This window comes from Arvicola amphibius, chromosome 4 (assembly GCF_903992535.2).
Source record: "Arvicola amphibius chromosome 4, mArvAmp1.2, whole genome shotgun sequence".
NCBI classification, from domain to species: Eukaryota; Metazoa; Chordata; class Mammalia; order Rodentia; family Cricetidae; genus Arvicola; species Arvicola amphibius.
Window position 1 is genome coordinate 149,315,534 of NC_052050.1, and position 15,050 is coordinate 149,330,583.

A 15,050-nucleotide genomic window follows, 5' to 3' on the forward strand; every position below is an offset into this window, starting at 1 on the left:
TTGTCAAAAAAGGGGAAAAAAAAACACTTGTACAGTAAAATTTAAGGTTATATTTAGAAAATAGTCCAAAAATTTCCCCGTTTAGTCATTAAGGCATTCAAAATACATTCTAGAACACAGGTGCAAAGTCGGGCTTTGGTTCTGGCATCCTGAAAATGCGTAATTTTAGGTGCTAAATAAACTCATCATGGGAAGGGGTTTCCCAATGTTTTAGGTGGCAAGCTTTATTGTTTTCCCCCTTTCCCACTGCCAGCTACACTGTTGATTAGAATTGATAACGGACAATGAACAGGTGCAGGCTTGAGTGTTTTCCTAGAAATACCAGCTTTGGAAAGAACTGTCATGGCTTCCTTCTCCCACAAGCCACCTCAACAGTCCGAGCTTGATTCTGCACTAGGGCCATGGTCCACACATTTACCAGGACAGCTGAGGGTGTGGGAGACAAAGTCGGCATGCTACGTCTAGAAAAGAGAGCCCACTCTGGAACTGCCCTTGGGGGGGGTGACACTTTCCCCAAAGAGGGCCAGAGAACCCAAGGTCCATCATGAGACATGGGAAAGATGCAGTGTGGCACAGGTGGTCGGAGGAGACCTTGTTCCCATCGGTCAGGTCAGAATGCTTTTATTTTTCATGAGGGACTTTGAAGGCAGGTAGAAGGTTCTAGAACACTTGTCTGTGGGGGAAAAAACAGGAGGACCTATTTTCAAGAGGTCTTTCTATGCTTGCCTTATCTCTCTCATATAGAAGCTAAAATATCTTTCACATCTCTAGAAGCGAATACAGGAGCTAGCACTGAAACCCCAAAGGACTAACATGGTAACACTGTAGACCACTGAGCTACATACTATGCTAATGCTGTAGTTGTGGGCATACTCAGACTCCTCTGCCCTTAACTACTGAAGATTTGCTACCCATCCTGATGAATTCAAATGCAAGGTGTATGTATGGCTTTCGGCTGAGGTCCAGCAGGTCTAAAAGTAGCAGAAAAAGGGAAGTGTCATACATAATGTGGCAAATAATGTTGAAAGATAACTCTCTCTAGTTTTAGAGTCAGGGTTCTCTGTGTAACAGTTTTGGCTGTCCTGGAATTTGCTCTGTAGACAAGGCTGGCCTTGAACTCAAAGATCCACCTGCTCTGCCTCCTGAGATTAACTGTGTGCACCACCACCACCTGGCTCTGATAACGCTCTTTTAAAAGCAAGATCTAGAATATTTACTAGAAGATCATTTGCACACATGGAATCCCTGAATGTGTTTACCTAGGAACAAGTTATTCTATGTCAGGTGCTGTGCATCTGACAGTTGAATTTGGCTCAGAGCTGCTGACCTCTGTATGCTTATTGGTTTCATTAGAATAAAATGAACTCCAGACCACAGGGGAGGAAGAGAAGATAGAGGCTTCCATTCCAGACCCCCACAGCACCACAACTTAAAGGGCCTTGGCGGGGAGCCAAGATGCCAGGAGCAGCAGATGTGAAGGAAAGGGCTTCTGGATGTTTAGGTCAAGACTTCCCAGTGCGACACCACCCAGCACCTTGTTGTCTGCAGCAGGAGCCTGAGGTGGCTGGGACTGAGGGCATCAGCTTGGGCTTCCATAGAACACCACTGCAGTGGCGAGAGCTGCAGACTGAATGGAAAGGGGCTCTTGCTACACAGGCAGCCAAGACAAATACGGGCACGTGGAGGGCAGCCCCACACCCGCAAGTCTTGCTTTCGTGGTAGACACATCCTCTTGCAGGTGCAGCAGGTGAATGTGCACGAGTCACTACATAGCAGCAGAAGGCTGCATCAGGCCTTGCGAGGCCTCAGGTCAGGACTCCATCACAGAGTGGAGATGCTGAGCTGGTCTCATCTCCAGTGCAGTGACCCTGAGTTGACACGGGGAAGGACAGGGAGAGCTTCCAAGGACACATGACATTTGGCCTGGTCCTTTAGAGGCTGGCTGCAACTGCAGATCAGCAATCCTTCCAGGAAAGTCTTGAAAGAGCAGGGCATGACTATTGCTCTCAGTAGAAGCCAAGAACTGCCTGGGTCGCCTTTGCCCCCAGGTGAAATAAGAAGCATGAGAATCAGGTGTTAGTTTGTGGAGGCATGTGGTAATATCCTTCCTCATGGGAACTGTTTGAGGTTGTACTAGCTCATCAGGGCAATCACAGATGCCACAAGCCAAGTGGGTTAGAAATTCGTGCTCTTATGGTTTTGGAGGCCAGAATGTCCCAGGTCAATGTCCTTCCTCCTGAGATCACATCTGTTCTGGCCTCTCCTGGGTTTCTGGAGGCTGATGGCTGTTTGGGGGTACTATCACCTGTTCTCTGCCTCTGATGTCTCATGGCATCTTCAGAGGATGCCTGTGTCTCCACATGACCATCTTCTTGTAAAGATATTGGCCATGTTGCATGAGGGGCCCATACTATTTCAGTATGACTCTAGCTTAATTCAGTATACCCGAATGGCCATAACTGCAAAACTGCAAATAAGGTAGCATTCTGAAGTCCCTGGAGATAAGATTTCAACTTGGATTTAGGGCTAATACAACCCAACCCTTAACAAAGGAATACACACACACACACACACACACACACACACACACACACACATCCTTAATCAAGTGACAAATTAATGCAAAGGTATTAAGCTACACATTGCTTCCTGAAGATGAAACTCTACTCAGAATCGTCTATAATACCCCTTGGACTATTTTACATTTTTACTAACTGTACTGAGTCTTCTTTATTTCTTTCATTGAGTATTTCTTCTAGAGAAGAAACCAGAGAAAGGGATATTATGCTGAAAGCCACAGAGCCTGCCATGTGAGCCTTTGGTGAAGGACCACTGATGGAATTAGCTTCAGTACCCAGCCATGGAGCTCTGAGTAAAGGAGAGCTTCTTTTTATCCACATCACATGCAGTGTTGTCAGTTAAGATGCTTAAGTAGGCTAGCATTGACTTGGGAGTCTGAGTCTGCGGTACCTTTAATGCAGCATCCTCAAGAAAATGGTCTAGCAACAAGTGCAGTGCCTTGGTAAAATGTGACCATGAGCTTTCCCCTGTGAAGGCTCCGCTAGCCTGGCTCTTGGCTATGTTCTCTATCTGCTGGTTTTGCTAATGGCATAGGATGCTTGTCTTTTTATTATTTTTGTCTGTGAGCTGCTCAGTTGCCTTAACAAACTTCTGAGCTGTTTTGAGAGCTGTGGTAAAGAAATGACTCTCATAGGCTTCTACCACAGCTGGGGTGGGTGAGAATTGGTATTACAAGTCCAGGGTGTCTTAAAAAAATTTACAGTGGATCAAGACTCCAAATGGATCAAAGACCTCAACATAAAACCAGATACACCGAACTTGATAGAAGGAAAAGTGAGGAAAAGCTTTGAACTCCTTGGCACAGAAGACTTTATGAGCAGAACACCATTAGCATCGTACTAAGATCAACAATTAATAAAAGGGACCCCAAGAAACTAAAAGCTTCTGCACAGCAAAAATCATCACCACCAGGACAAAGCAGCAGCCTACAGAATGGGAAAGATTTTTAAAAGATCACATCCAGTAAAGAGCTACTATGCAAAAATATAGAGAGAACTCAGGAAACTAGATATCAAGAAATCAAATAGCCCAGTTAACAAAATGTGGCACAGATCTACACAGACTTCTCAATAGAGGAAACTCGAATGGCAGAGAAACACTTAAATGTTTAACATCCTTAGCCATTAGGGAAATACAAATCAAAACTACTTTGTGATTTCATTTTACACCTGTTAGAAAAGCTAAGATCAACAAAACAAGTGGTAGCTCATACTGTTGAGGATGTGAAGAGGATCACTCATCCATTGTTGGTGGGAGTGCAAACTCACACAGCTGCCACGGAATCAGTGTGGTGGTTCCTCTAGATCCATCTATTCCACTCAGGCATATACCCAGAGGATGCTTCATCCTACCACAGGGACATTTGCTTAACCATGCTCATTATGCTCCCACCCTCCACAGTACTATATAAGTCTAATATTTTATTATTGTCTTCTCATATTGTTATGCTAAAAACCATTTTTTTGGTTCAGCATTTAAAGATATTAAAGGTTTACTTTCCCTGAAAACAGACCAAGCTGCTGGGGATGGAACTTGGGACTCTGCTCATGCTAGGCAAGCCATCCCAACCACGGCAGTCACACCGATTCTCCCTTTCAAATGCTTGCGAGCCTTGCATTACCACTGAAGCTCAGGCCATGGCAATATCTCCATGAGGGACCGCAGCAGCTTCTCTGCTTCTCCCTTCTCCACTCTTCAGAATCCTTCCCAGATCAGAGTGGGCTACTCCCCTGCTTCAATCTCTCCACTGGTGGGAGGGTCCAATTGCTGAGCAGACTCTTTAGGAGTGAGTTCCGGGCACCATCTCATTGTTTATACCTTCACCACCACTTTGTTCAATTAGAGTTCATTCCTCTTAATGCCCATAATGGTTTTTTTTCTTTTTAAATTGTACAAACAATTTTCTCAGCATGGAATGTAGTTTCTCTCAGTTTAGGCTGCTCTATGGGGCAAGTCGGCATTGGAGAGATGGTTTCTTTTTGCCTAAGTAAATAGCTGGGATCAAAACCCACACTGAAGGTGTTCCAACAGCTCATTTAACCCTCACCTGCTTTCCCTGGGGGATGGCCTTCACCACCGGTGCCACCAAACCCACCAAGCCATGCCTTAGGCACAGCATTCCTTTCCCTCTCCAGAGTGGGATCTTGTTGCAGGCAGTTGGGTCTCAGACTCCACCCATTTTGGAGACTGGTAGCACAGGTTTCTGTTACAAAGCACAGCTCATCTGCTGTGGGCGGGAACTGTACCATTATATTCTACACACACTAGATGTGTGTGCCTGCGTGCATTGATGTCAAGGCTCTGTCTGTGCTCTGCTATTTTCTATTATGACTGACGGCATCCAGGGTACTTATGAGTTGCAGCTGATTTATGCCTTAAACTTCCTAGTGTTTCTATTAATGATTTCAATGAGTTTTGTGGGTCACTTGTTAGGAGACCAGCAGAGGGAGCAGGTGAGTATTAACAGTGGATTTGATGCTAGCTTTCTGTAATGGGTACTTTCCTTGCAGTTTTCTTTTGGTTTAATTTTTTATTGTAGTCAAACAAGACTTTGGCATATAAACTAAAAGAAAAGGTTATTTTATGGCAGCGGTATTTAGGGAGAATGTACATAATTTCTTTACTGTAATATTCTACTAGAATTCTACTAGAATAGTTTTTAGGCTTTAAAAAACATTATTGCATTTTTTTTTTTCTTGAGGGAAACAGATGTCAGGAACTGGGACCTAATACTTAATAAATGTCCTTTCTTTGTGGTCTTTGTCCAGTTTGTTTCCTTTTATTTTCTCTTTTGTGTAAGTCTTTGACTTGTGCCCTTGCCTGGAACGGGAACATTTGGAGGGGTGCTAGTGGGTGCCAGGATAGGGGCTTAGGCAGCCTTTGAAAGAAAAGAGCATAGCGCAGATAACCAGGAAAACCTAGTCATTAGGAGACAACCGGATCCACGCCGGGACAAGGACAGCATGGGGTCTGTTGTGTACCTACGCACAAGCAGCATGACTCTTTGTAACCGTGACTATAACTTTTATGCCCAACTAATTTATCACAGTCACGATACAGTTTTTCAAAAACGACTTTTGTCCATGTAAGTCCACAACCAAATGTAAGTTCCCACAGAAAGAGTTTTCATATTAACTCAGCCAGATGGATGGGAATACCAAAGGAGGGTCATGTGCATTTTTTTAAAATAACCTTGACATGAGCTATTTATTTATGTTAACTTATAACCAAGAGAGATAATATATCTAAATGGGAATACTCATTACGGCATTTTTATCTCTTTTAAAAAATGTTTCTCAATAATTAAGATAAAAATTTATAAATTTAGATTAAAAGGAGATTAATCTAGATGGCATTAAGCCACTTGAAATGAAAACTCAGAGAGTTCATTCACAGTGGTTATGAAGAGGGGCCAGACACATTTCTTAGGAGCAGTGGGCTCCAAACTCTCACAAGTTTGTTGAAATGGATTAAGGAACATTTAATGTAAAATTTTAGCTAATAAACTCACCTTAAAATATCAAGTACTATGTCAATGCAAAGATTTAAATCAGATTGTGAGTTGAACAGCCATCAATGACACAGAAATCATTTACAAAGAATGTTTACCATTTCTCCCTCCAGAGAGGAAATACGGAAATGCCAGGCTGGCACCCACTCATGGATGGAGAACTGTACTCACTGTCTTCTCAAAGCTTGGAACCGTCTGACATTTGTTTTTTGATGGAGAGACAAAATATTCCACAAAAATATTAGAATGAAAATATTTAAAAATCAAACAGTGTTTGAGATAACTTTATACAACAGGATAATTATATAAACTGAAATCTTCCTAGAAATTTGAGGAATTTGGGGTGTAATCTTGAAAAAATATTTACTTGCATATTTCATAAGTTTCTAATAAATAAAGGCTCCCCCTTTCGAGTCTGTGGGCTTTAGAAGATACAGTGTGTCTGTCAGACACGAAAGCGCTTCAACAGGATGCTCTGCTGGCTCCTGACAGAGCAAACTGTAAACAATCTGAGAATCTTATGTTTCTTTAAAAAAGAATCAATCCTATCTAAATGTCATTCAGACATGATTTCATAGTAAACACTTGGATAGGAGGGTGAGCACGCACATGGTACCTTTTGATATAACTTAAACAGGAATGGCAGGCACCGAGGTCACGTGATCTTCCTACAGCCCCTCACCCTGCCCTCACATGTACTCATCAGCTACCAGGTCTGCAGTTCTTCGTCAGTCACACAGCTGGGATGAAGATGGTGACTAAGGGTGACGGCCCATGCTGCAGATCCCGTGATCCTTTAGTGCACTTGTCACTATCCACCCGGAGATGAAAACATGCTGGCGGTGGGAGGAAATGGCTGTTTCCCAGGAAAGGAAGTGGCCTGAAAACACATCTGGCAGACGGTCTTTCCCTCCTTTGGCAGTCAGAGAATGATTTTAACAAAATATTCACTTCCTCACCTCTCACAAAGGTGAATTCCACAGTCGATGCCCGTTTCTAAGCCGGTGACTTAATTGTACTCTAAATATACTGGGCCATTGATTTTATGTCAAATGCTATGTGCATACAACAAACATATGCACACAAACATATACTTCCCGCGAGAACAGGAAATCACGCTTCAACTGGCACCATATTTTATTTCATAGGCCTATCCCATGGTTAGCTGTGAAAACAGGGCAAAGCTAAAGAGACGGACTGGAAAGGAATTATGAAAGTATGAAAGATGAAAACGTGGGGGCAACGTGAATGGACAGCTAGCCAGAGCACTGACACACACGCTGGCTTTCCAGGGTTTCGAGTCCAAGTCTGTGCTCTCACAGGGCTGCCCCCTCCCTAATGGGTGAGCACAGTTCCCCATGTGGATGGTCACAGAACTGCCCCTCCTCATGACCACAAGTCTGTACTGTTCACACATGCCTATACTTTCATGGAGCACCCAGGAGCTCAGTTTGGGTTGTGACATGGATTCTGTCAGTAGGAGGAGTGTCAGTGCTAGATAGGGGTAACAGCCAGCACTAAGCAGCAAATCTCAACCCTTTGCAAAGGAGGTTGGGATTTTGCTTTGTTAAAATTGGAGTAAAGATTGCTGGCTTGAGGGGCTGAGGACACAGTTCAGTGAGCAATAGTACTCGCTTTACAAGCGTGAGAACCCATGCATGCATGCATGTACACACACGTATACATATACACTCCATGGCTTTAAATTCACTGTTATTACATTAATAACAGATTCTGGGCTCCAGATGGGCATGCTGGCAGCTCAGGAGTGGTGGCAGTTAGTATGCTGACATTTTTGCTGATGGCCATAGTCTGCTGATGTGTTGTTCAGATCCAGGTCAACATATACTGAGTAGAAGACACCATGCCAAGGGATTGCTGTACGGGAATTGCTTTGAGACTGCTGAAATAGTCTCTCCCCCGACTCCGTGTGTGTGTGTGTGTGTGTGTGTGTGTGTGTGTGTTAGTTGTTTCCTTGAGTCTCATTAATGACTACAGACAATGTGGAGGGAACAGAAGAAAACTTCCCAGACAAGTTTTATGTTCAATGAGTGCCTAATGCTTTTCAATGCAAATGACTGAGGTATATATAGAAACATATCAACTCTTTTGCCAATTTTAAAAATGCCAAGGGCAGTAGAAGAGATGGCCAAGAGGTCCCTCGGCTCTCTCCCCACTCTTGCATGCCAGGTGCCTGAGAGTCCCAAGTGTGCCATTCTGACCACAAAGACACAGTGTCCCAGCTTCACATTGTAGGGTAGTTCAGCACCGAGTCTTTCATATACCAATAAGGTACTTTCCAAAACTGCAGTCCAAGTTGGCCAGATGTGCCTACACCAGTCAGCAGGCCAAGGCCGTAGGCAGCAATGGCATGGAAAAACTCAGCTGTGCCTGGTAAGGTATGGACAGGGGACTGTGAACCAGGGGACCCCATGCCTGGACAGGGTCTGAGTGCTCTGTGTATCATTTTTTTTATAATAACACAGGCTTTTGTAAAATGCCCCTTGTTATGTGGTGAGGGCTAATGTTATTCCAGGTCAGGTGAGAGGCCCCAGGTCTACCTACTTATCTGACAAGGACAAAACTCTTAGTGACATTCTGTAAACTGGCTCACGGTGACAGTGGAAGCCATGGGAGCTACTCACAAATGTCTTCCGGCATGGGTCGCATGGGGCGCTCCACTTGGTGCCGATCTAAAAACATGAAGCACCTGCCTTTTCAGGATACCTCTTGTACAGAGCCAGGCATCTTCTGGATGACTCTAGGCAAGCTGGAGGCTCTGACCCCTCTGACGCTATGATACAGATGGCGGGGATCTGTGAGATTAGATTCCTGAAGAGTTGGGGAAGTCAGAGCCTACAGGAGACCCTGCAGCAGACCCTGCAGCTTTTCCCTCAGCGGAATAGGGTGAAATGATGTCACGGGGTGGTGCTTAAGGGTCCCTGTGACGCATCCTTTCCTACAAAGCTCAGGGTTCTTTGTAAAATAAAGTGCAGAAGGACCGTAAGATCCAAAGATGGTTGATAACATCAAGGAAGCAGTGCTCTCCAGACACAGCAGGGCCGATACACGTATGAACTCAGTGAGATATTGAGATAGCATGTGGTAAGGCTTGTGCAAACAATAGTCAGCCAAAATCCCAGAATGGGTGTAGGCATGAAATCCCACCAAGAGCTGAAAAGTTATTGGCATCTGACAGCTGCTGAGAGAGGGAGAATCAGTTACTTTTTTAGTGATGTGGCTCCTGTTAGGCTGACCCATACCAGGGTAGGCCCCACTCACGACAAGCAGCAACACAAACTGGACTGAATGTGGAGGAGGAGGAGGGGACAGAAGGAGAGAAAGAAGAAGAAACTGTTATCACCATTATCATTTCAAGTTGGGTGGGAGGGAGTACGGGATGGTTACAGGTGGGTGAATATGTTCAAAGTACATTAAATGAAATTCCCAGAGAATTAATAAAAGTACTGTGGTTTTGTTTGGTTTAAGTCTTTGTAGATGGCTTCCTTTCTGGAACTACGTCTCTTTGGTATTTTAAAGCTTAATGAGAACGATAGAGAATCCCTCTCTCTCTCTCTCTCCCCCCCCCCTCTCTCAGCATCAAAGTTGTTTTGACTGTGTGAGGCTGTCAGAAGCCCTGGAACTGGAGTTACAGACAGATGTGAGCTCTGTGTGGCTACTGAGAATTGAACATGGATCCTCTGGAAGAGCAGCCAGTGGTCTGAACTGGAGTCGTCCCTCCAGCCCCCGAGACCGTTCTTGAGAGGATAAATGGGGCTCTGAAGTTTCAGCTGATTACGTGTAACCTGGCAGAACACACATGCAATGAGAAAACGCACAGCACCGTGCACAGCTGCTCCACACAAGTGATGGGCTGAGGGCAGCTTTTAGGAAACCAGTGACGACATCCCTTAGTTTGTATCTTCATCTGCTTCAGCAATCCTGTCAGCGAGTGACCGAGGGAAGTCAAAATTCTATAGAAAAGGAACACTTTGGAGAAAGGATGGAGGGGGCCTGAGATGTTCAGTTGCGACCCTAAGCCATGGTGGGAATCATTGGCCACTGGCTGGTGGCACTAGTAGCCTGGGAAAGAGAGGTCTTTTCAGTCTCTGCTCTCCTCCCTGGAGTTTGTGAGTCCTCTTAGAAGTCTGCTGCAGTCCTGACTGAGTACGCCCCTCTGAGTTCCTGTGGCCCTAGGGGCTGCCACACTGTGCCACTCTGTGCTCTGTGATGGTGTCATGTTCCTAGCGCTTTATAACCAGCTTCAAAGTGCCATTTCTCTTCGGGCTTTGTACTAGCCCCTTGCCCTGGCATATGCCGCACTGTAAGTGAAGGCCCTCTTTTCATGAGGGATGTGAACTCAATAGTGAGAGGCTTCACTGAATATGTCCCATCCCCAGGGTATGGATTCACCGACACCTCTTCCTGCTTCTAACTTATAACCTGTTTGGGTGTATGAGTCAGCAATGGTATTTTTACAATAGCACCCAAACATGTGTGTTTGTGTGTGCATTTAGCTTGTTTTGTTTGAGACTAAGCCTCCATGTAGCCCAGGCTGGACTGAACCCTGCAACAATCCTCCTGCTATAGCCTCCTGGGTGCTGGGATTACAGGCATGTGCTACCATGCCTTGCTCTGATCCCTACCATTCTTAAATGATTGAAAAATATACAGAAAGACCATTTCATGGGTGTGAAAATAATAAAGATGTAGAGTGCTGTGTTTGTGAAGAAAGTCCTGCTGGTGTCCAGCTTTTCTGACAGGCCAGGAACTGCCCAGTGGCTGCCATGATTGCCGATTCAGTCATCAAGATTGGGACAATCCATAGTTCTTGAAGTCTCTACCACTCATTCCTCAAGAAAGCCTTGCTGGCTCTACTTCTAACCATTTCCATTTCAGAGTCTATGAAAAACAGCCCCGCCATGTTCTGGGGGACTGGATGAGGACAGTGTCCGTAGCAGAAGCACAGAGGCTTGCGTCCCCAGGAGGCGGTACTACCTTCTCCTACATATTCTCAGAGTGCTGTCTATGGTCTCCTTCCCTCCATGTCCCACGATCCCCTTGGGGTCAGAAGTCCTGTGTGAGTCACCCTCTGCCCAGAAGAGTGCTTCGCTGGTACTTGGCCTATCTCTTTGTCCGTGTTTCTTCTTGTAAAACATCCTGATTTGCCTGGAACACTCTTGAATGGTTCCAACCTAAACCATATATTAAAGCCTTGAATTGTGCTTTTCCTAACAAACAAAAGATTTTCCCCAAACCAGAGACTAAGTATGAAACTGTAAAGATACTGTTTCATGGTAAACAAATTAATTTCTACTTATTAAAAAAACCTTTAAGGAAAAGGAGTTAGCAATCTTAAACTGTGCCTATTATATATCAAATTAATCCAGAAAATTCCACAAAGAAAGAATGGTCTCTATTTTCCAAGCAGGGAAACTGGGGCTAAGATTCGTAAGCACACACTGAAGTTAAGGTCTACCTACTCTCTTCTAGGTGTTCTGAGTAGGGATGTCGGCATTTAGTGAACCATGTATCATTTCTCAGGAATCAAACTCCCTCCCTTACTAATTGTCTTGCAGAGCACGAGTTCTGGCCTTTCTGGTCCACAGAACTCTCTAGCAGTTTGTAGGGCCTGTGAGTCCTTTCTAACAACGGTAAGCTTTGAGACATCTGTTAGAAGGACATGTCTCTGCTGATGGGAAAGTGTGGTTGGCTAATTCCTCATTTATACAAGAAAAGCTGAATTTTGGTTAGAGCTTGGTGGAAATGAAAGAGTTCATGGGCCCCGTGATATCTGCCTGTTGACCTTGGGATAAGATTCCCTGTTCTGGCGGCACCTTGGGAGCCACTCTGTTAATAGCATGCATATAAAAAAGATTAGGTCTCTTCCAAACTGATTCTGAGAATAACAAAATTCACTGTGCAGATTCCAGATTCACCTACAGCTAAAATTCCGACTCTTGCATCCTCCAGAAGTCAAGCTTACCTAATACGGAACTGCCTGGGCTTCCTAGAGGCCGATGCCGTCCTTTGAGTCAGTTCACCGGACACTGTCATTTGCACAGCACCATTCTCTGGAGCATTAAGTTCTGGTTTTGAAGGGAAGTGAGTCTGGACCAGCAGAGGCACAGAGCTGGGAAGCCTTAGAAGTCAGCACAGCCATGACTTTTATGGCCAAGGGCTTTAGTGCTTAATTAAAAGGGGAAAGGGGAAAGTGATTTGCTGGAGCCCATTGACTGGGACTAATTTAATTAATAACATGTTATAGAACAATGAGCCCCCAGCAAACCCCCATACAGTAAAGGAAAGGGTATATGTTCCCTCTAGATATACTTCATTTAAATATCTACCATACCTTAAAAGACCATTAATAGGGTAAAAGTATTATAAGTTTTGTTTGTATATTTAAGTAGTTATTTTGTTTTAAGGTATAAACATGTAAGTGCTGAGAAACTGATCTTGGTAACACGATTTAAACTGGGTTAAAATTATACATGATTTGGCCAATAGTTGAAAAAAATCAAATAATACCAACAGAACTATACCCCTGTTTGTAAAGGCACAGTTTACAAGAACTGGCTGGTCTTGCTCTTTATATTTTTGCTACCAAAAATAAAATTCTGATATAGTTGTAGTTTTATTCCTACAAGGAAAAACAGAACCTTTCACTGTGCTTTAAAATTAAAGTGATTCCCTCAGCTACTCTGCAAGCTTAGCCAGCGAATGAGTGGACAGACAACAGAGCCCCAACTTCTCTCTAGGAAATAATTAGGGTGGTGCCTATGACATGCCCAGGGACCTTGTGGCTGGTCCTTGTTCCCAGAAGGCTTCTGCAATGCACAATCCTTCGGGGCAGCAGGCACTATGCTCTGATTTTTCCTGTTGCCTGGCTAGTGACCCCCTACAGGAAGATAGTGGGTGAGCCTGGGGGCGGAGCGGCCGGCTGCACATGTCTGGCTGCTCTTATCAACTTATCATATAAGGGAAGGAAAGTGATTGATTCGGATACTGACACTGTAGACTCAGGGTAGAAACAAAGAGTCTGTGCAGACCTCTGGAGTGAGCAGAGCTGCTCCTTCCTCTGCAGGACAGTTCCCCGTGTGCCGGGGAGAAGAGGAGAGCCAGCACTGGGAGAGAAGCTGCTTCAGGAACGGGAGGAGAAGGCTCTCACTGATGGACTCGTTCATGCAGCACAGCCCTGTGCTCTAGACAGCAGCCGAGGGCTCTGGACGCATACGTGCCTCCAAGTTTGCTGAGCTCACAGTTTCAAACCCAAAGAGAGAAAGAATGTGGCAGATTGTTTTCCTAACTTTTGGCTGTGATCTTGTCTTGGCCTCAGCCTACAACAACTTTCGGAAAAGCGTGGACAGCACAGGGAGAAGGCAATACCAGGTCCAGAACGGGCCCTGCAGCTACACATTCCTGCTGCCGGAGACCGACAGCTGCCGATCTTCCTCCAGCCCCTACATGTCCAACGCCGTGCAGAGGGACGCACCCCTCGACTACGACGACTCTGTACAGAGGCTGCAGGTGCTGGAGAACATTCTAGAGAACAACACACAGTGGCTGATGAAGGTAGGAAGGTGGGCTGGCTCCGCTGAGCAAGAACTATCAGCCCTCTTTTTTTGTTTTTGTTTTTTGTTTTTAATCAGGGACTGGGGCTACGGAGAGGCTGCAAGCATCCTTGAGTGAAGGATGGTTTCTTTTGTGCTGTCCTGGAGTAAAGCAGTCACAGGGTGAAGAGCAATAAAGGGGTTCTCTGAAAAGAATGCCAGAATCTGTTCAGAGAAGTCCCTGAGCTTAGGAATCTTTATTAGCCGAGCAGAGGAAGTGTGCCTCTCCGCAGATCCGCACGCTGCTATGTTTGAGTAGCTGGGGCTAAGTGACACCATTACCAGGATCCTCTCAGCGGGTTGTACCCATGTGAGAGGGAGGCCGTGAACAAGACAGCATGGAGCCAGGAAAAACGTGACAATCATGTTAATTACGGATACTTAACGGATGGAGTCAAGTGCTTTACCAATTTCCTGAATTTCTTTACAAAAATAGATTATGACTCTTGGTAAAAGAGAGGAAATTAAAGAAAGCCAACCTTGTGTTCTCCGAGTCTCAGGGCTGCGCCGTGCCGGGGTTGCCATCTGGAAACAGGGCTGTATTTCTCAAGTGTCCCGGAGACACTGCAGCCCCGCTCAGTCCCAGAGACAGGCTGTGTGCTTGTCCCCACGTGGGGCTGTTTTGCTCAAACCATGCTGGGCTGAGGGGGTCTGACAGTTTGTTCTTGGGGCTGCAACGATCTCTCTGTTTCATGGCCTTTTTATAGAGCGTAACCAAAATAAGACATAGAAAGGTCTGTTTTGCTTTCACAAATGATTGTTTTCTACAAAACCTCAAATGACCCTGGAGTTTTCTTTATGTGAACCATATGTATTGCACAGGAAGTTTAAACAAAGCATGTAGATAGTAGATGAATCGTTAAACGCTCTGACAATGACATCATATGCTTACAAGGTAATTATTTAAAGTCATATAAATCTTTTAAAAGTTGGTGGACTTCAGTCAATACTTCTTCCCAGAAAAGTACAATTTATTTTTCTCAGACTTCTCCATAAACTCTTGCTTTGACACCCTTCCTTAATCTGAGAACAGATCTGGGGTCCCAGTCTGTGTTTTTCATGTATACCCCAATTTTCTGAAGTGGACAAGCTTTTGCTGGAAGCTGGACTCTAAATGAATGAGTGTTGCCAGCCCTAACTTTGTGGAGGGAGGGGAGTCGTTCAAATCAAAGACCAGAAAACAAAAACTGCCCGGCAACAGGCAACACAATGAAAACCCCCAGTGTCACTCTTGTTTTCCTGGCCATTTCTTCAGCCTCTGAACTTTCCAAAAGTCAGACACCTGAACACTGACCTTTACTGTGTGCGACGATGCATGTTCCCATGTCTGGGGTAGCGAGGGACCG

At 44.9% G+C, this 15,050-nt stretch overlaps 2 protein-coding genes across 3 annotated transcripts in view; one reads left to right on the plus strand and one right to left on the minus strand.

Moving 5' to 3' along the window:
- Mcph1 (microcephalin 1) overlaps positions 1–15,050 on the minus strand; it is a 194,349-nt gene that overhangs the window by 51,179 nt on the left and 128,120 nt on the right. The gene's annotated exons all lie outside the window — the stretch shown is intronic.
- The window catches only part of Angpt2 (angiopoietin 2), a 46,940-nt gene continuing 45,022 nt past the window's right edge, over positions 13,133–15,050 (plus strand). Inside the window, exon 1 of the mRNA XM_038328317.1 lies at positions 13,133–13,666. Within this exon, the coding sequence (XP_038184245.1) occupies positions 13,379–13,666 (288 nt within the window). The 5' untranslated portion in view covers positions 13,133–13,378. The remainder of the gene's footprint in view (positions 13,667–15,050) is intronic.